Source organism: Apostichopus japonicus, chromosome 11, assembly GCF_037975245.1.
Source record: "Apostichopus japonicus isolate 1M-3 chromosome 11, ASM3797524v1, whole genome shotgun sequence".
NCBI lineage: Eukaryota > Metazoa > Echinodermata > Holothuroidea > Aspidochirotida > Stichopodidae > Apostichopus > Apostichopus japonicus.
In genome coordinates this window covers 12,689,171-12,709,846 of record NC_092571.1, presented here as the reverse complement: position 1 = coordinate 12,709,846, position 20,676 = coordinate 12,689,171, and the positions used below count along the sequence as shown (strand labels likewise).

The 20,676-nt window shown below is 36.8% G+C and overlaps 1 protein-coding gene across 5 annotated transcripts in view; it reads right to left on the bottom strand.

Annotated features, from left to right (window-relative positions):
- LOC139976251 (uncharacterized) overlaps positions 1–19,509 on the bottom strand; it is a 54,997-nt gene extending 35,488 nt beyond the window's left edge. For 4 of the 5 annotated variants that reach the window (XM_071984872.1, XM_071984873.1, XM_071984874.1 and 1 more), the window contains exons 1-2: positions 19,360–19,509; positions 18,252–18,525 (exon numbers count right to left, since the gene is read on the bottom strand). In XM_071984872.1, coding sequence (XP_071840973.1) covers positions 18,252–18,525; positions 19,360–19,434 — 349 coding nt within the window. In that variant the 5' untranslated portion in view covers positions 19,435–19,509. Of the gene's footprint in view, positions 1–18,251; positions 18,526–19,245; positions 19,286–19,359 lie in introns of those variants that run through there. The other variant, XM_071984876.1, reaches the window with a different exon arrangement.
- Positions 19,510–20,676: the final 1,167 nt, after the last annotated feature.

The following is a 20,676-nucleotide window of genomic DNA, read 5'->3' as shown; positions in this document are numbered from 1 at the left end:
GTAACAAAATTGTCAAACTTTAATGGAACCGTTAATTAATCTACCTAATTATAGCAGTCTGGTGAAAAGTAAGAAATTGGCAAAATGCTTGTTAATTGGTCAATGAAAATCCACCATTATTGTAGAAATTCCCAATCATATATATATTTGGTCTCATAATGGTACAAATGGGCTTAAGAGGACTCCCAGATATAAGCAATGAAACAGATGCACTCCCTTTAAAACCTACTGTAAGACACTACTTCTATCTTCAGACAACTATGTAGCACATGGAATTATTCATGATTATTCATGAATAATTCATGAATTATTCATGAACAGAAATCTTGCATTAAAGAGTATACCTATGATGAACACACCAGCTACGTACAAGTATAATTAACTGCCATAGCCAAAGGGAACTAAAAAACATTCGTTGAAACTAATTACCCTCTATTCCTTAAATAATAGGCCTACATGTCTAAATTGTCAAGTGCGGGGAATATTAACTTGTAACCTGTGTCAAATTGATATGCTTGCAAAAATTACATATTATAACTATAACTTGTATCCTTAATTGTACAATTATAGAATAAAAATGACCTGAGTCATCTTCAGTAAAATGCAACAGTCCTAATAGAAAATGCTGCGTAGTAGTCTGAATTTTTTCGGTACTTTTTTGTTGAGGAATAGTACCAACTAGAATCATGACTATGTGGTGGCAGCAGACACTCCCAGTAACTTTTTTTTAAAAAACTTTAATTTGGTGTTTAAATTCTGCTAGTCTTTACAGGGAAAATTTTTCTGGTTGGCTGGTAGTTTGAGCATGTTTTGTTAAAAAACCACATCTTCAAAGCAATTTTTTATGACAAAGATACCAAACTTTTGTCAAATTTGGTGATATTTTGGTAAGTCTGCAATTTGATCTGGCAATAGCAGATTGAGTAAATCATGTTGTTATAGCAACTGAACTGTCAAAGCAGATTCTTCGTAGTTTTCATTTATAATATTCAAATGATTTATTCCACAGCTGGGATAGAATAATATTTCTACCCCAAAAAAATGTAATTTGGTGACATCAGGCAGCTGTTATAGGCAAAGGTTTTTCATCAAATGTATCAAATCTCGTGGATAAATTATCACAGAAGATTAGAATAGGTAAATTGGCAAGCTTTCTGAAGAACCTTAGCCATGATGACATCACCATGACAACCTACACACTGACATTAGGATGATCCAAATCCTCCAGGAGTAAACTAGGGCATATTATAGCCAGTCAAAATAGCTAGAGGTAATGAACTCAATCAACCATTATCTACAAACTTAAAGACAAAAGATAATGGGATCAAAGTTTTCCTGGAACATTACAGGTAATGTGGAACATTTTTTTTGCTCTTTGAGAATTTCCGTCTGAGTATGACTGTCACGGCAAATTGTGAAAATTCAAACTTTTCCGAACAAACTCGAGATTGGCAAGCAATGATTCTGCACAGTTCTGTCCCAAAGGTAACCTTTGCTATCAATCAACCATCATCTATAAACTTAAAGACAAAGATAATGAGATCAAGGTTTTCCTGGAACATTAATGTGAAATACTTTTTTGCTCTTTGAGAATTTCCATCTGAGTATAACTGTCACAGCAAATTTTGAAAATTCAAACTATTCTGAACAAACTCAAGATTGGCAAGCAAGATGCTGCCCCAAAGGGAACCTTTGCTATCAACCATTATCTATAAACTTAAAGACAAAAAGAAAATGAGATCAAGGTTTTCCTGGAACATTAATGTGAAATACTTTCTTCTCTTTGAGAATATTCAACTGAGTATAAATGTCACAGCAAATTGTGAAAATTTAAAACTATTCCGAACAAACTCGAGATTGGCAAGCAATGATGCTGCGCAGTTCTGATCCAAAGGGAACCTTTGCTATCAAAAACCATCATCTATAAACTTAAAGACAAAGATAATGAGATCAAGGTTTTCCTGGAACATTAATGTGGAATATTTTTTTTCTCTTTGAGAATATCCAACTGAGTATAAATGTCACAGCAAATTGTGAAAATTTAAAACTATTCCAAACAAACTCGAGATTGGCAAGCATGATGCTGCACAGTCCTAACCCCAAAAAAACCTTTGATATTAAAGTTATTACTAATACTATATTCTTGGAAAGAATTTGATTGATTGCAGTGGCAATCTTGGTACAATCATAGATTTCTTTGTAGTAATGAAATGTTTGCATAAAAATACACTCCCCTGGTATAGAATAATGTAACACTTTGTAATAACATGGCATAATAGCTTAAATTATTAAAAAAAACAATTATCATAATTTGTTGGTCTTAAATTTTTTATGAAATGGCGTTCCAGTTCCTCACCTCATCATAATATTTTGGCAATTTTAATTGCTCCAATTTTATTTTAGATGTTGGCCAAAAAGCCTTTCTTAGGTAAACAGAGAAACTGGATTTTTTTCTTTGTATTAACGTCAGATACCTTTTTGGTTCAAATTATCCACTCATCATTCTCCTGTTTCATATGAAATTTATTATCTTTCAGAAAAGATAAATAGGTAAAAATGAAAATTCTTAAATGTAAAAGAGCTATCGTAAAAGTTTACAGTTCTATTACAAGCTGAGAAAATGGCCAGGGCCCTATTTCATAAAGATTACTTACGAATCTTCTTAAGTAATTCTTCGTAAGTCACTTAAGAAGTTTTAATAAGAAATAGTTCTTATCTTACGAACGATTAATCTTCTTAAGTTACGAACGATTATTTAAGAATTTATTAAAAGTTCGTATCTTTAATAACTTTGAAAGAGGCTTAATGTGACCTTTGACCTGCAGCGCCAACTTTGTCTGAAACTTTTTCTCTTAAACGAACCGTCTCGCTCACAAAAGAAAAAAAGAAAAAGGTAAGTAAATGACTAAAGCTTTCCTTCTTTGCAGATTTTTATCCAAAATAATGAAATACCAAATAAAACTGTTCACGGGTAGTTTTGTTCTTATCAAATACTATCAACAAAGTGTTTTTTTAGAGCAGAAAGTTGTACTAAAACTGCTCGAGTGAAGCATCCATACGGTAACTGTGTGTAGACAATGCCTACTGTAGTGTACTGTTACTGTTAGACTATGTCTACTGCAGTGTTAGGGCTACATATTGATTATAATACTAGAGGCTACGCTTAGGGTCGTTGTACTTACGGTAACAAATAGGCTAGGCCTAATGTTAATTAGGCTTGGGCCTAAGTAATGCTGCGCACCACTGACGAGATGAATACCGTAATCACGACTTGACAGTTGACACTCGTAATCTCTAAATTAGTCTTGAAGTGGAAATGTTCAAACCACCTCGACTTCACAACGAGAACAAAATAGAGGATGTGTGAATCGTAATTACATACAGGCCCTAGGCCTAGGCTAACTCAGTAACTGTTGTTAGAGTTGACTAGGCTAGGCCTAACGAGGTAACCAATGTTGGACGATCAGTTTAGTAGAAAAAAGGAACAGGAGGGACACTCAAGTCCCTATCGAGGACCCTATAGGAGAGGAAAAAAAACTGAACACACAAGCACTCAGACCCGATTAAAATGCTTAAAGTGCTTGTCCAAAGCATTCTTAAACCCATTCACACTACTTGCAAGTACAACTTTCTGAGGCAAACCGTTTGAACAAAAAAGTTTGAACAATTTGGCTAGACTAGGCCTATTAGTTAGCATCCGTTAGTTAGGCTAGGCTAATTCATTTACTGTTTATATATATATGATATTTTGTGCACACAGATTTTTTTGTCGGAGATCTTAGCTCCCCTGTCGGAGATCTTAGCCCCCCCCGTGTCAGAGACCTTAGCCCCTGTGTCGGGCAAATCATGGCGCCACCCCAGTTTTAACAATAACATAGATATATGAGGAACAAAAATGTATGGAACTTAGAATGTTATCTTTTTTTCAGGAGCCCAATGGTTTAGGGACTTTCTGAAGAGAAACCTGATTGTAGTGGAGAGAGTTGGAGACACTCTGGGAAAAGAAAGAGCTATGTTTACAGTCGAGCGACTAGAAAAAATGGTTCAGAGACTATAAGGTGTATATCAGTTCCGAGGCGGTGGAAAACTGGGAGGACATTCTAAATGATGGTAGTCGCATTTTCAACTGTGACAAAAGTGGGTTTCCACTGGCAGGAAGCATGGAGAAAGTGTTGGCCCCAAGAGAGACAAAGAACATCTACCAGTTGAGCAACACGGACAAAAAGCAAATCACCATCCTGGCCTGTATGAACGCTACAGGGTTTTTCTTGGAGCCTACGTTAATCTTCCCGAACAGTCGCTTCTGTTACGACCCCCTGTAGGGTGCTCCAGAGGAATGGTGCGTAGGACAATCCTCGAACGGCTGTATTAACACAGAAGTTTTTTACGAATGGATCGCCAATTTGTTTTGACCGAGCCTTAAGAGAGAGGACATCACCAGCTTCCCTACCATCCTTCTAGTTGAAGGGCATAGCTCTCACATTACCCTCGAGACTGCAAACTTCTGTGCTGAAAACAAATCATCCTATATTGCCTGCCTGCCCATTCATCGCATGGACTTCAGCCGTGCGATCTGAGTCTCTTCAGAAGTATAATAACTGTAATAACTCAAGCATTCCACATTGCCACATTCTACGTTATTTGAGTCTTATATGGGAAGAGAGGAATTGCCCTTTAATATCTTTTGCCGTGAATGCTATTGTAAAAGTCAGTTCATATTCATTATAATTGAACAATTTTACAATTCACTCTAAAATTTCTATTCCAGTATCCCATATAAATTTGTAATGTTCTTGCCAAATAAAAAATGTAGAAAATAATAGATTTCCTTTAAAAAAAATCTGACAGAGGCGGCGGGGGAGGGGGTAGCCCCGACAGGGGGGAAAAAAGTTTATAAAAAAGGGAAAAAATGTTAAGATATCTTTATGTAGGGAAATCTATCTATATAGAGGGTAAAGCACACAAAAAAAATTTTGTATATTTTTTAGAGGGGTCCCCAATGTTTTTTTAAATTGAAAAATCGTTGTGCGGAATTTCTTAATTTTCCAACTAGGACTATTCGTATATTCCTGTGAATAACCTAAGTATTTGCAAGTTTCAGTTAATTGACCGAAAATCATGCAGTTTTACCATGTTTCACTTGTCAACTTTAACAAATTATATCTTGCGATTCTTATACTCCATCGTACAAAACTTGGTATGATTTTGAAGATAGAATTACACTGTTTGCCAGCTTCAATTCTGCGTTTTGTGTACAATTTTTGTTATTGGGTGGGTCGACCATGTACGCTAGCTTCAAATGAGTTCTATATATACAAAGTCAATGCAAACCGTTCCGGGAACACCCCTACTCTTAGATCCCTCCCCCAGGACAGCATCACAAATAACCCTAAACCTCCTGCTGCCAAAATATCTGGATCAGCCCCTGTATTTTTTTGTAGTTCAAGTTATAATTAGTTGCCTAAACAGCTACGAGTTAGTTTGTGTAGGGAGGGTAATGGGCACAAATTTATCAACAAAACCACAAACGTTCCGACTATAGGCGTACAAGGTGGGGGTGTCTGCCCCCCCCCCCACAAAAAAAAAAATTCTGAAGACCTAAGATACGGGCAAAAAATCTGTGCAAATTAGGGCAAATGATAGCACCATTTTGCATATAATCCCCCATATATAAACCAAAATTTTCAAAGGGGGAGGGGATACCCCATTAGACCCCTCCCCCAGGAAGACGGTCTGAAGTCGGGCAACAGTTAGACTTTCCGTCAAGAACGGTTCTGCCCCCTCCCCAACCTTGCGGCAAGTAGTTCGACCCTTCCCCCCTCCCTCCCACCCCAGTCAGAAATGAACATTTCTATAGTTACCCCCCATTATAGTAGCTGTGATTGCCATCCCATCACCACCCCCACCACTATTATAGCCTATTCTATATTAAGTAGGCCATATGCTTAAAGAAATATCAGCTTGAAGCATATCAATGATGTTGATGCACGCAAGTCTACTGAACCGGTACTTCGAATGCATCTGTCGGTCTGTCCATTGATGTAGTGGGTTGTTTCTGTCCCTAAATACCCTTTCCCTTCGTAGAGCTCGTTGGTTTTCTCTTTCAAGCAGCCCAAAAGCCATATACATAGCCATCATTGGCATCTACATTAAACACCTAAATAAGCAACGATGTGTTTTGATTGAAATTTCCCGCCTAATTGACATGTGACACTTAAGAACATACTTAAGAATGATCCTGATCATTCTTAAAGTTAAGAACGATTTCAGGACAAAGATAAGAATGAATTCTTCTTAAGTTGCTTTATGAAATAGAAGATAAGAATGTTCTTAAAGTTAAGAACAATTACAGACTTAAGAATGATTATTCTTCTTAAGTCCAAGATAAGAATGTTCTTAACTTTTATGAAATAGGGTCCAGATCATAGCCAATGTACCTGGGCCATTTTCCTGGACACAAACTGAAGTCACTTTTCGTTCTTTCTTACTTAACCAGTTATCTCTAGATATTTATTTAACAACTTTAATGGCTTTGTCCTGTTCATGCTCAACTTGACTATATATACGCAAGTCGGTTCTCCAAATCATTTCAAAGGTAATTAACCATTGCACTTATCAGCTCAGTTTTCATCGTTGGCAAAAAAAAGTGAACTGCACAATTTCATTAAAGTCCTTTCTGTTTTAATGGGGGACCAAAGCCAATCTGGGGGAGGCAGGCCATAAAAACAAGGGCGTAGGAACCGGGGGGCTGGGGGTGCCAGCCCCCCAGTGAAATATATGGGGGGGCGGAAGTATCATTCCGCCCCCCCGCTTCGCAAGTCAGAAAACCCCTTTTTCATTTCCAAATGAGAAAAAAATCTCATTTGGAGCACTAAATTGCATCTAAGGCCAGGTGAAAATGCAAAATTATTTACAAAATGGAGTGGGTGTTGAAGTGTGCTATATTGCACCAAATTGCATCTGAGGCCACCTGGAAAGTTGGACACCCCCTCCCCTTAGACCCCTCCCCCAGGCCGGCCATCAGTCTTCAGCCCCCCCCACTCAAAAGTACCTTCCTACGCCACTGGATCAAAACATTTATTTGGGGGGGGAGTACCTGACAATATTTTTGGGACCCCCCTCATGGCAATTTGCCCGAAACTCATTGAAATGGGGATTAAAATTAAACCCTGGACGGCAGATGCATCATTGTCTATCTATAGATTATAATTGAAAGACAAAGCTTTAAATATAAAACCCATTTTTCAGTCAGACTGATAAAAAATTCTATGATTTCTTGACAGTTGGACATTTTCATCTCTATACTGTACACTCACATATATATTTCAATATTCAGCTAACTACATTTTAACACTTGTTCCCATGTTCCCATATTCCATCTGGCCCTCGCTGAAGCAATTAAATAAGGCCTGCAGCAGCTATAAGAACATGCATGTAAATAAGAAGCTTAAAGGAGATGCCTCAACCGAGCATCAACCAAGTACTGAATGTGCCCGTCCGTCAAAGATGTAACAACTAGTCAATAACCCCCTCTTCTCTCTCCACCTCTCTCTCTCTCTCTCTCTAATCCATTGTAAATAATTCAAAGTAATAAATCTTATTCAATTTAAAACTTGAAAATATAAGTTACAGATGACAGTCCCACTCCCTGCCAACCCCCCAACCCTGCCCCCACTCCCACACCCCTCCCACATCTAAGGAGGGAAGTATTACTAAATCGATGCCTGAGTACTTGTGGTACGCAAACCATATAGTCTTCATGGACGTGCATCCATCAAGGACTTATTTGAAAAAGAAATTTCCTGCAGCAGGAACTATAAGATTGATCCTCCTCTCTCAACCGTTCTAATATATTTTCGCTTCTGTCATGCGTCACATGAGGAACATTCAACCAATGAACCAAACACAACTTCATCTTGATTATTTTGACATTTTAGCTGCATTATATATATATTTAGCCTTGCCGGTACACTTTTCATTATCGCAGTGCGTGCATCATGCGCATTGCCAGCTAGCGGCTTCGAATCGGTGCCGCCGTCGCTAATCATTAGTCATAAACATTGAAAACTAATATGGGTTTGCTTATTATAACATTGGTAGATGTACGGATGAACAATTGCTTCGTGTATATATATATATATATATATGCCTTATTGAAAAGAATTGCTTATGATAATCTTTATTTTACTTTATTGCATTTATACATTAAAAATATATATATCAGGAAGGTGAGTTAATATTTTTAGTGACATAAACGCTTTCTAGATAATAGACCAAAAAGTTGGCTAAATTAAGTCCCATTGTAATAACATTTTCTGACAAATTGTGCATTCACAAATTTTCAATTGTGACATTAATGTCAGAATTGTCCAGAGGGAAAATTTATATTTGTCTGATGATAAAAGGAACATAATTATTCATATTCCATCATGGTGAAATTGGCATTCAATTATTACCTACCATTTACGAAATATCAGCGTTTGAATTAATGACGTGATTTCCACCCAATTTAGTCAACATGTGTAGTGTCATAGAAGCAAGCCTATAAAATGTCTGTAATCTCTTCTCATTAAACTTTAAATCTGATTTCCTACTTCATAATGGGGACTAAAATCTCAATATGAGCAGACTAAAGTCTTTTGGTATGGATTTTGTTCACTTTCATATCCCAATATTATGTCAATTTGGAAGCCGATTAAATCCAAGATTAAATCCAAACTAATTGAATGAAATGTTTCCTCGAAAGGTGACGAGGGCGGTATTGAAGAACTTAGCATGCATAGACTCTGGATGAGTGATCTGATATAATTCACTCTGGCTTCGGCTTTGAGTACAACATTTCTGTATGCTGCCATGTTGGACGAAACTACGTTGATAGTAATCACCAACTTTTGATCCACGTTATCACAGACTTTGCAATCAGCGGTCCCTCACATTTTTGCAAGGTCGGTGAGAGTGACTCCATAATTTTCCCATTTCGGGAAACCAAAAAAATAAAGTGAAAAGTGAAGAAAACTGACACATTTTAATTTTACTGCCAGAGTAATACTATGATGTCACTCCTACTTGCTTCTAGTTTACTGTTTGGTATAATTCTGTGACCATTTAATTTATCGATATCTCCAAAATGTAGTTCTTGTAAATTGCTGAAAAAATTTAGCCAGAATGCTCAGAATATTATTGTTCCACTCTTTTATCAGTCAAAATAAAAATTTCACGGCGATGGGGGAAAGAAAACCTCCTTAACTGACAGAGTAATTTGATAAGGGTGCCAGTCTTCATTTATCAAATGTTACGCTGAATTTTCGAATGAGAGTCGATCTTTTGAAAGCTAATATGCCTAAAATCCTTCACGTTCTGAATTTTTCCTTTCCTTCCTTCAGTGCAAATAATGTCATCCACCTTCCTCAAATGACATCAGTAAAATATGAATTAAAACATTAATCCAAGATCAAGATATTAGAATTAATAACTTGATCTGTTCATTTGTTTCGGTAACAGAAACAAAATCTCCTACCAACAGTTGCACAATTTGTAACATTTTTTATTTCACAAGGCAGAGGAGTGGGAGAGGGGGTTCAAAGGTGATGGATTACCCCCATCAATTATATCCCATCATATTTCTTTCCTAAACAGATAGTGTGTTTTTTCCTACATCACATGCCAACCACTTTAATCTCCTTTTGTTTTTTACCACTTACTCACAAAGACAGATTCAGAATTTTAAAAAGAAGGGCTTTTTAGTCATACAAGCATAGGCCCTGAGGTTGTTGAAGTCAAGTCCCATGTATGGGAGGGGGGGGGCAAAGGGAGGTATGGGTGGGCTGATCTTTGGCAAAATGAAAATTTTTAGACATGATATTTGGTTTATTCTGAGGCATAAGTTAGGCTATGAATTAGGTTCTACTATAAGGTCATAACATGCAGTAACCACACAGTTTTATCATACGCAGGTCGAGGAATATGTATAAATAAGCGCAGTGAACTAAGTCGTTTAAACTTAGTACTTCGAATTTAGATTCAATTTACCCGTCATCGTTTTTCGGAAGTATTTCTCTCCATTTAGAGATGAAAAGTTAAAAATGCGAAGTCAACCCATTTAAAATGTCTGTTATGAAATGTCACTTTTCAAAAAGGCCCTTTCCGTGCCACTATTGCATATTGTGAGAATATTCCCTGTGATAGCAGTCTCATGCCTCACGCTGCTTCTCTCAAATCCAAAACGTGTGAGTAAACAAAGGTTTACAGTTAGCAAACAAAACTACCATACTGTACATAGATAAGAGAGTGCGACTGGAAATGCCGTGCTGAGCACATTAGTCGAACAAAAGTTGCTTCCTCTGGGAGTTATTAAAATGAAATAATTCCTTTAAAGCTCTTTGCATCTATTAACTTTTAGTCCTGTATGATGGGTTTTAAAAAAGCTAACACTTGGATCTAGGTTGATGAACACATAAGACCATTTAACAGTACGACTCAGAAATCAGTTGCAATGTGACAGAATTGCTTTGTACAAAGGTAGAATTTTAACATTAAAAGGATGACATTAGGCCGAATGAATCATTTCCCATTCGTCGACGGTCGTTTTATTTTGGGTTATACCATTCGATAATAGGTTGGCATCGAGTTTAACAATGGCAATAGGTTGGCAGAGGTCAGGGATAAATAATACTAATATAAATAGTATCAATTCACTTGGTTAAGACAGCTGAGGGATGTGAAATGTCGTTCTCAAAATAATTTGAGAACGACAAAACAATGATGTTTTTTTGATTGTACACAAATAAACAACACCCCGATGAAATATTGGTATATTCCAATACATCATTTTCCAAGAAAAAATGAAAACTTAAGTGATGTTCCAATAGCTAATATTAACATTTGTTCGAGTGCCTTAAAGCTCACAATGACTTCAAGTCATCTGCTCGGCTCGAATAAATTGTCCTTCCAAAGTCGGTAACGGGGAAGTATACAAATATGAATTTGATCATAAATCTGAAAAAGCAAATACTTTGCAACTACTAAATTTATGAAAAAGACAATTTTTAGGACATTAGGGAAACAGTCCCCTTACACCGAAGGTGCAAAATTTTCCACTTGAATTGTTGCCAAGTGGCTGCTTATCTGGCTATACCACACATGGTTGAGCAGGTTTTGTAAGATGAGCAGGATAAGAATGACCACAAGATCGCTTATGCGAACTAATTTAATCAAACCAGTTTCACAGGACATAAGGGATTATATGCACTTCAATGAGCAATTAAGACAGTATAGAGTGTATAGCTGAAATGATATTGACTTCTTAACATGTACTGTGTTGAGTGGAAGACTTGCATTTAAAACTCATCTCTGTACATGTCAAGACCTCAACTATCTTGTAACTATGTTTCTATGTAATATATAAATAATAACACAGATTTAGGATGACAGAAAAGCGAAGCGGGGGGGGGGGGAATGATACTTCCGCCCCTCCATATCTTTCACAGGGGGGGTGCGGGGGGGCTGGCGCCCCCAGCCCCCCGGTTCCTACGCCCTTGTGAAACAACACCGACTCTGTTAAAATACAATCTTTCTCAGTCCGTTTTCTTGTATCTGCTTATATAAAGGCAGTTAAACAAAAGGTTGATGTGTCAGCTTTATGCCTGGCAAATACATAGCTGAAGGGCAAACTTATATTCTTTATGTTATTGCGAGTCCATGATGCATGTGAACTGGATGGAAAACTATTTGAGATAAACTGAAAGTCTTCTACTGTGTTTCAATTTCATGTCGTAGGCACACCAATCCTTTCACCAAAGAGTGATTACAATGATAACTTTTGCATTATGAATCTTATTTGCTGTTTTTTACAATATTTTTTTTTTATATTGCTTCCTGGGCTTTGTTCAGCTATTACATTATATCAGCTCTTGGGTATCGAAAGTTTCAACGCGCATGTTGAAATAACTAGCATAGTGTTGGTTTCCAAAACTTTCCAGATTTTATTTGCAAGCCCAATTTTTGATAATTCTTTTATTTCCATTTTTTTTTTGTAGTTGTCTCCACTTTACAGCTTTAATTGTTTTGTATCTGTACATTTAATTGTTTTTGTATTGCTATGTTTTACTTCTTATGTATAAAGTTGAATGTAAATAGCAGGGCCTTATTGGAAACCAGCTTTTGCTGAATAAGCAACCCTGGATAAAAATGCGAATAAATAAAAAATGTCGGGCATTCGGGCCCTCCATACACTCGCTCAGCGCCCGCAACACAATTTCATAATCTAAGGTACCTCCCACCGACCATCCTATTGATATTATGTGCTATTCGCCTCATAAGAATAGGAGGATGCTGTTAGCATTGAATGTTATTTTAAGGGGATCCGTAGATACAAATTGACACCCGTGATCAAATCTCCGTATATTTATTTAACTCGGTTAGCGTAAAGCTAACTTCTCCCGAGGACCTGAAGTATCATAACCAATAGTGAAATGAAAAATATAATAATATACAATAATAATAAGAACATTAATATAAGAAAATGAATAATGACTGGGAGTCATTTTTCCAAGAACAGGAGCCATTTCTGAAATCACGTAAAGGTTGCCACATATTCCAAACTAGTATAAGCGCATGAAAAGAAGAACGATAGCCGCCCGTTTTTTCCCTTCAGATCTCAGTACGAGAAACATGTATTTTATTTGTATAATAGAACAACTTTCGTTAATATTTTCCGACCCTAGCTATATGTCGATTTTACAAAACCTTCATGAAAACAGACTTTTTGAAAATGGATTTTGAAGCTCAGTCAACAATTTAAGAAATGCTTAGGCCTACCGTTAAAATACTGGCGTCAAAAAATACATTTCGTATTTATTCCAATAAAGATCCACAACGGATAACAATGCTAAGTAGAGCTTACTTAAAGAGAAATAGAAACTGCATTTACAGCATGGTCATTTTAAGTATCCAAGTACTATACAAAGAGATCGAGTTCACCGAAACATCCCTTTTCCTTATCACCTGAGGAAAACCGTCTTTTATAAATTATAGTAGGCCTACCATACAGTACTTCACATTTGATACAAAAGTTTCTTCTATACAACAGTTTCCCAAAATTTGTAAGTGTCGCAATAGTTTAAGTTTTAACCAAGGGCAGTACCATTCATAATTTGCATATTACACCAAAATTTATAATCGGCGTCCAGATGGCGGGAAAATGTAACATAATGTTCAATCTGTTGGGTCGTTCCCATGGTGCGATGAACTTGGGCAAGTTGCCAAGTTCGAATGTCGATGACCTACTTATGTTCCGTGACCAATGTCAATGGGAATCATGTGTGTAAAAACTCGTGTTTTTCCACGTGTAATATATATAGAAGTTTTACGTAAGGGGAGCGAATTTCGGGGCGGCTCGTTGATTGTGAGGAAGCACTTATCTAATCATCAATTTTGTGAAAAATATCGTACGTTTTTTTTCTCCAGAAAATGTTTTTGACTAGTAATTGGAAACTCAATGTATCAAGAAGTACTGGGTCTAGACCTTATCATTGCATTTTGGGGGAAGACAGATCTTCAAGTGCAAAATATTGTTTTTTTTTTCATTCAAGGTTATCGTGGTTTTCTTGCGAGGTGTATACGGCGTAACTTTCGATGTAGGCTTAGAATTAGGATCGGCCGATGCCTACCTAGTTTGCATGAATTTTTACCTAAATTCAATTAAATTTAACGGGAATCACTAAGCATGTCGGAAAGACAGGACTCGACTTACTACTAATACTTAAAGTTTAAAAGTTCACAATGAAAAGTTTTTAACTATCAACAAGTCCCCACCTCTTTGGAACTTCAGACAACAATAATGTAACTTAGGGGCTACATAAATACGGGATTATAAACTACATATATAAGAATAGTAAAGATTTATTTATATCGTTAATCGGCTGTTGTTTACTCCAGAAAATATACTTTCAATACGTACAATATCAATCTTCGTACAAAAGTTCTTAAAATAAAAAAAAGTAGCGAAAGATAACTAGAAATGACATCGTGGAACCCCCCGCATTAATAAACGAATCCATTTCATTACAGCATCAACTCTCAAGTACCGAACAGCAGTGTGTAACAGTACCGTACCCTAGGCTATAATAATATACAGTCCCGTGCGAAGATGGATTTAATTTGATATGCTCCCTTCGGTTTTGGATCAAAAATTATTAAATCGTTATAACTATTATAACAAAATGTGGTGAAATGTATAAGGGTGAGATTTTGTACATGGGAACCTTCACAATCATCGTTTGAAGGAAGAATAAATAACGAAAATTTCTGAATAACTTTGAGGTCTCGTAACATGCTGAGTTCACTAACGTTCGATATTTGGTGTAGCCTATAGGTCCACATTACTACGTGAAAAGTTGATTTGTTAATATGTCTAGGCCAGTGCGTAAATTGATAAGATATTATTCAAACTAAGAACACAGGAACCAGAAATAAACGTGTTTTCTTTTCTCTAATTCAAATAGTAACACGTAGATATTTTTATTATGTTCGGGATTCCCGGGAATGATACCGAAACGAATGTAATAACCGGTTGTTTTCCCAATACCGGTAGTAGTTACACATTGCACGGGATCCCGCACAACCCTAGTAATGAAATAGCCCATCTTCCCTCAAAATTGGTACATATTGTACTTAATGCAACTCTTCTCATGCATGTAACAAAGGCTTGTATGTATCCTTGTGTATGTATACTAAACCACCTCAGGAGTTTCGCGGAAAAAGAAAAAGGATTTCCAAAAAAAAAATCCAAAAAGATAAAAAAGATGACGATTGTTCGTACCAAGTAACCATGTGTTTATGAATAGCGAATGGCCTAACCTACTAGATGTGTTAATGGCCCGAAAAGCGCCAAGAATAGTTACCCAAACTTTCCATCTCAAAAAGTATCTCAAACAAATCATCCATCTTCAATCTTTACCAAAATGTTAATTTTAATACCTAATTCTTACACTCCGACGTTATTTTGTACTTATGTTCAATATAATTCCGTTTATGAACAAATAAAAAATATGCCGAACTTAGTGTTTAACATCCTTGTTCGTCACTATTATTAACTCCATTCAAGCTCAATTAGAAAATTTAAGCTTAGGCCAATCAAACTAAGTAAATGGTGACAACGTAACTAGTGTAGGATTACTGTTTAACGTTTCCAGATTGATGTAAAGGAATAATAAGAACTAAAAACAACTCCAATGATGTTACTAATAATAAAAAATTGCATTTACTTGTGCAGCATTAATTTGAACAAAAATATAGACCGTATTCATAGCCTCTCAATGTTACAACATAGCGTTAGGCCTAATGCGACAGCTATGGATTCGAGGCACATGAAAATCTCAGGTTTGGATGTAGTAACGTTTGGGAAATTTTCAAGCGTCGGTTATGAAAATTAGCGGTCGTCTGGTGTTATGTATTAAAGGCAAGCCAGACGCGGAAAAATCAGGAACCGGTGAATAAAAATCACGAAAATCCGAACCGGCAGCTAAAGGGAACTAAGACACGGAATACACTTCATACGATCATTTGTCGCGAGTACTGTATGTACGCCTGTAGCTATAGCTGTGCATGCCTGTGAACAACGTTTATCTGTTGGTCACTTGCATATAGCTGACACACTAGCTAATGCCGCGAGCAAACCGCATGTTCGTTGGTCCGTGTGATAGGGTTAAGATAAGTGGTGTAAGCAGAGCTGAAGCTCGAGATAAGCCCAACCCGAGCTGCCCCGCTTGAGGTCGGGTTGGAAATGCAACTTCGCTGTAAGGGGACTGTTTCCCTAATGATGTTGCTAACTGATAAGAATCGAGCCTTTATTATTTCTTGTGAATAAATTGAGAAAGTTGATTTTGAAATCATGATTTATTCATTTTCATTCTGTGACCCCCACAGCTGCAGACTTAATGCTGACTGCCTCACAGGTACTAACCATAAACTTCAGTCAAAACGGATGTATAAATTTGCTTTACGATATCAAAACCTCCAGGAAAAGGCCCGATCTCCCACTCAGCATGTGTTACTATGACAACAACATGAATCAAAAGGTTCACTAGTTCTCTGTTAAAGGTTTTAAAGCCTCGTTATGCATTAAATATCAAAGTTCTAACAAAGTTTTGTCTTTAAGTACTATTAAGTAAATAGTCACTCAATCATGACAATGTACTTTTTGGCCAACATTTTGGCTCATTCGCGGGGATGGATGGAATGGAATGTCAGACAAAAACCGCAGCGATCGAGGGAACGAGGGCTTGTTTTCAAACAAAAACATTCTGTGAAAACATATAGACCTTTCCTTTCATACCTCAGTTCATATTGATACTGCACATTCTAACAATTCAGGTCCTCATCCCGCTCTTCAAACAAAAATTTTCTGTAGCAGAGCAACGGACACATTTAAAGAAATGCCATACAGTCATCACTTGCTAAGCCGGTGCTAGTTTAAATCCATGACTGTATTGACTCCATTGAAAGTTGTACACTGTGAATAGGTTACATGTATATCAGTGTTTCTTCTAAGAAATTTCCCATTGAGTCAAAATGGCTAATATCTGAACATTTGACTCACCACCGTCCTGGGAGAGGGGTCAGGGGCATAGCCAGGATTTTTAAAGTTGTAGACTATCTGAGCAGAGCGCCACCATCGGTTGGCGCGGAGCGTACATGAAAATTTTTTGCTTTACAAACCCCCCAGATGGCCGGAAACGGCCCTTTCCGAGTGTTCATTCTGGTTCCTGGCCTCTGCCAACTTGAGACACCTCATTCAATATCATTTTTAAACCCCAAAAACAAACGAGTTAAAATAGTACGTAATTTAATACTACATAATGTATTTAAAATTAGCAAGGTACATGTACAGAGTAGTCTTACTTTTCAACTTCTGATACTTGTAGATACAAAGATAGGCCAGAAATGTCTTTGATACAACTATAGCCAGTAATTGTCTTTGATACAACTGTAGCTAGTAAATGTTCATCGAAAAGGCTGTTTTGGAACTTGGAACGCCGATCGTGACAACAACAGGCAACAAAGTGCTGCAGCTCTATAAAGTCATCTAATCAACGATAGGATACTATTACATTGTATATATTGTATGTGAATGTTCTGTGTCGAGGTCAAGACATTTGCTCATGAATGTGCCGATGGTTTTCATCGCTAACTATTTTTAATAGACAATAGTAACCATAGACAGATGGTAACGTCAGGGATTGTTTAGTTTCTGTATAAAATGGAAATACGCTTAATGAGGCATGCAAATGATAATTCTTTAGGTATACAGGCTCTCGATGAGATGTATTGTTTACGTTTTGAACTCAGTGACCATTCGGCAAATTTTCTAGCAATTTTAGAGTCACTGTAAAAAAAACTACAAAATAGATCCCTTTGCAAGCTGGCATTTTACGCAATGATTGGGGATCAAAACACAAGAAAATTCACTGGATCGATAACCAAATTGGAATGTTGGATATTTTACAGCAAAATCAAGAAAGAGATCCTGAAAATCTTGTAAAAAAGGAACATGACCCAAACGTTACTTTGTCAGGACCTTCGAACAGATTCGAAATAAAGGCCTTCTGTAACTTTGGCCCAATGGCAATTAGATATTCTGCTACAGATTTTCTATATGACTTAATAATACCTTTAATAATTTAAGCTGATCATCTTTATGGATAATTGCTCTGAAATTAAACACGCTGACATTTAATATTTGAAACAACACCATTTTTTGTCTTCTTAGAAAGTGCAATTAAACCCATGCTTAAAGAACTCATTAAGCTGCCATTTGGTACAGCATGTTGTTAATGGGACGAAACATCATGTCGTTCTATATGAAAGTGCAGATCGCAGCATTTTCACATTAAATAAACATTCCCTATGAAAGAAAAGTACATTGGCCATAAAATCACCTTATAATTTGAAATAACAATCAGAACTTAGTAGTCACAAATAATAGGGCAAAGAAATCGTGATATTTTTATTGCAAAAATGTTATTGCTTCGATGTATAAAACAAACTTTTGCGTAACTGGTGAAACATGCGAGGAAACTTGTGCGGTAACTGATGTCGGCCTGACAGCAAAATTAAGATGGGAGGCACTTAAATGTGCCCAACCACTTCTCCCTTCAACCCCCCCCCCCCGCACCCCAAGTGCTATATATTCCCATATTAGCGCACGCCATGCATATCTAACAGAATGTAAGTTAACAGTCTTTGCCGCTTACCATCGATCCCTAGTCTTCCTTCTTTAAGATTTTCCGGAACAGGTTCGAATCGTTCCATCAGCTGTTTGACGACGTCTTTCTTTATTTCTTTCTCGCCTTGTTCCAGGCGAAGATAAAGTTCAAAGTCCTGTCTCGTGAGGTACTCTTTTCCGCCCGAATACTCCTGCAGGAGCGACAACAGCTCCGGCCTCGTGCTCAGTCTCTTGTAGAAGCAGACGAACTCGTCAAAGTCGAGGAGGCCCTCGTTATCGTCCGTGGTGTTGGTGTCCGCCTCCTGGAAAGATTTCAAGGGACGTTATATTTTTGCTTTTTTTTAAAAAAAAAAAAAAAATTATATAGCGCTTTATACCAGCGATAGGTCTCAAAGCGCTATACAGACATTATATTACCCCTGGTCAATGATAACCTGTCCCAGAAACAATCTCTCCAGTCGGCAGCAGTTATATACTGCGCCCAATGACAAGTTACCTCACAGGTACCCATTTAACCCCTGGGTGGAGAGAGGCAAGTGAGATAAAGCATCTTGCTCAAGGACACAACGCAATGAACTAGGCAGGAATCGAACCAGTATACCTTGGATCACAAGTCCGACGCCTTAGCCAATTGGCCACCACGCTCTTGCATATAAATGATAGCTTGAGAATGCTATTAAGTGTGTCGTGACACATTCAACGTTAACTCTTATTCCTATTTTTAACGGGACAATGAATGATACCATATGACAAAGGAAGCATGAGATGCTATTAGATTAAGCATGTTCAATATCAAAAGGAGAGGATGGCGGGGTGGGGTGGGATGGGATGGGGAGGGGCACTTTGAAATTGTGAGATATAAAAGATTTAATTCTTTTGGGTAGGAAGGGCAAGAAGGAGAGGTTGGGAAAGGAGCATAGTGGTAAAGCTCATAATATTATCTTGAGCTGACAATGTTAGTATCCCCACTGAAAACTGTTGCATATTCATAAATGACTAATATGGTCAAAACTGACATCCACCTTGAACAATTGTTTGACTTTTCGTTTGCTGAGATTAACGTTCATCCGAATAAACTGACCATGGAAAATGTTGCATATTCATAAATGACTAATATGGTCAAAACTGACACCCACCTTGAACAATTGTTTGACTTTTCGTTTGCTGAGATTGACGTTCATCTTGTGGAGGAGCCTCTGGACCTCATCCATGCTGAGCAGCCCGTCTCCGCTCTTGTCGGCTGACTTAAAAACTGCCTTCAGCCAGGTGGGAAAATGGCGATAAGGAACATTTTTTTTAAAATAAGTTGCAAATTTTAAAAACAAAACTTAAGAACAAACTTCTCAGTGTGTCTGTGTGTGTTTGTTTGAAAGTGGTGTGATAGGGTTCTGATTTTTTATCCCTGGCTCAAAGCCACTTAGAAAATAATGCATCATGACAATATTTTACTCAAAGATTTGGAGATGTAGAGGAAACTGCTCTCAAGATTTATGGCTACAGTCACATTTTGTTTACTTTGGAGATTGTTTACGTAATGACTCAAACAAATCAAATCTATCGTCAAAATTTACAGCTCTTAACTCTTGCACAATTGGACGACAAAAAGAAATATCGTGAGTGCAGATACATGCAACAAACAAACAAAGTATGTGGTTAATGGTAATTGGAAATGTTGTAAGCTGCCATAGTTAATATATGCATCATATTTTATGAGCAATTTTTTGGAGAAAAAAATTTGTAAAATTGCTTACTGTTATTATCTCAATAGAAATGCCAAAAATGTTGATTTACTTCTTGCTGAATTTTAAGAAAATTAAATGACGAATTTCTCACTAATGTCAGGTTAACTTTGCAAAACAGCAATTGATCTTAAAAAAAATTTCAATTTATTGGCTCATTTAGAAGTTGGCAATTTAACTGATTCCAAATTGTTGTTAGTCAATGAAGAAATGCTAATGTTTCATATCTATTATCACTCAGTATTTGCTTCAGAAAAATGTTAAAATAATGATTCCACGAAGCAATTCATCATTTTGCTATAAAAAGTTAAAATTGTTGAAAATTTGATGAGTTGAATGTTTAGTTATTAAAATAGCATACAAAAGACAAATGAGATAACTTGCTTAACGTACAGATTTGATCAATTGAGGCAAATTGTTAACATAATCAAGTGAAAAATTTAAGTTATTTTCTTGAGACATGTTAATATATTTGCAAAGAGATTTTAACATTTTTGACACCACCGTAAAGTTTCCATATAATGGTTTTCAACCTGACTTCATTTAAAAAATTGTAAAAGTATCCAAAATTATTATCCTAGAGGTTCTCCACCCTTCACACTATCCACAGACAATTTGAAACTTTAACGTAGAAATTTAGACAACAAAATTATTTTTGTTGCTCTATTCAGATGACCTTAAGCAATTTAGATGGAAAAAAAAACTCATAAAGTG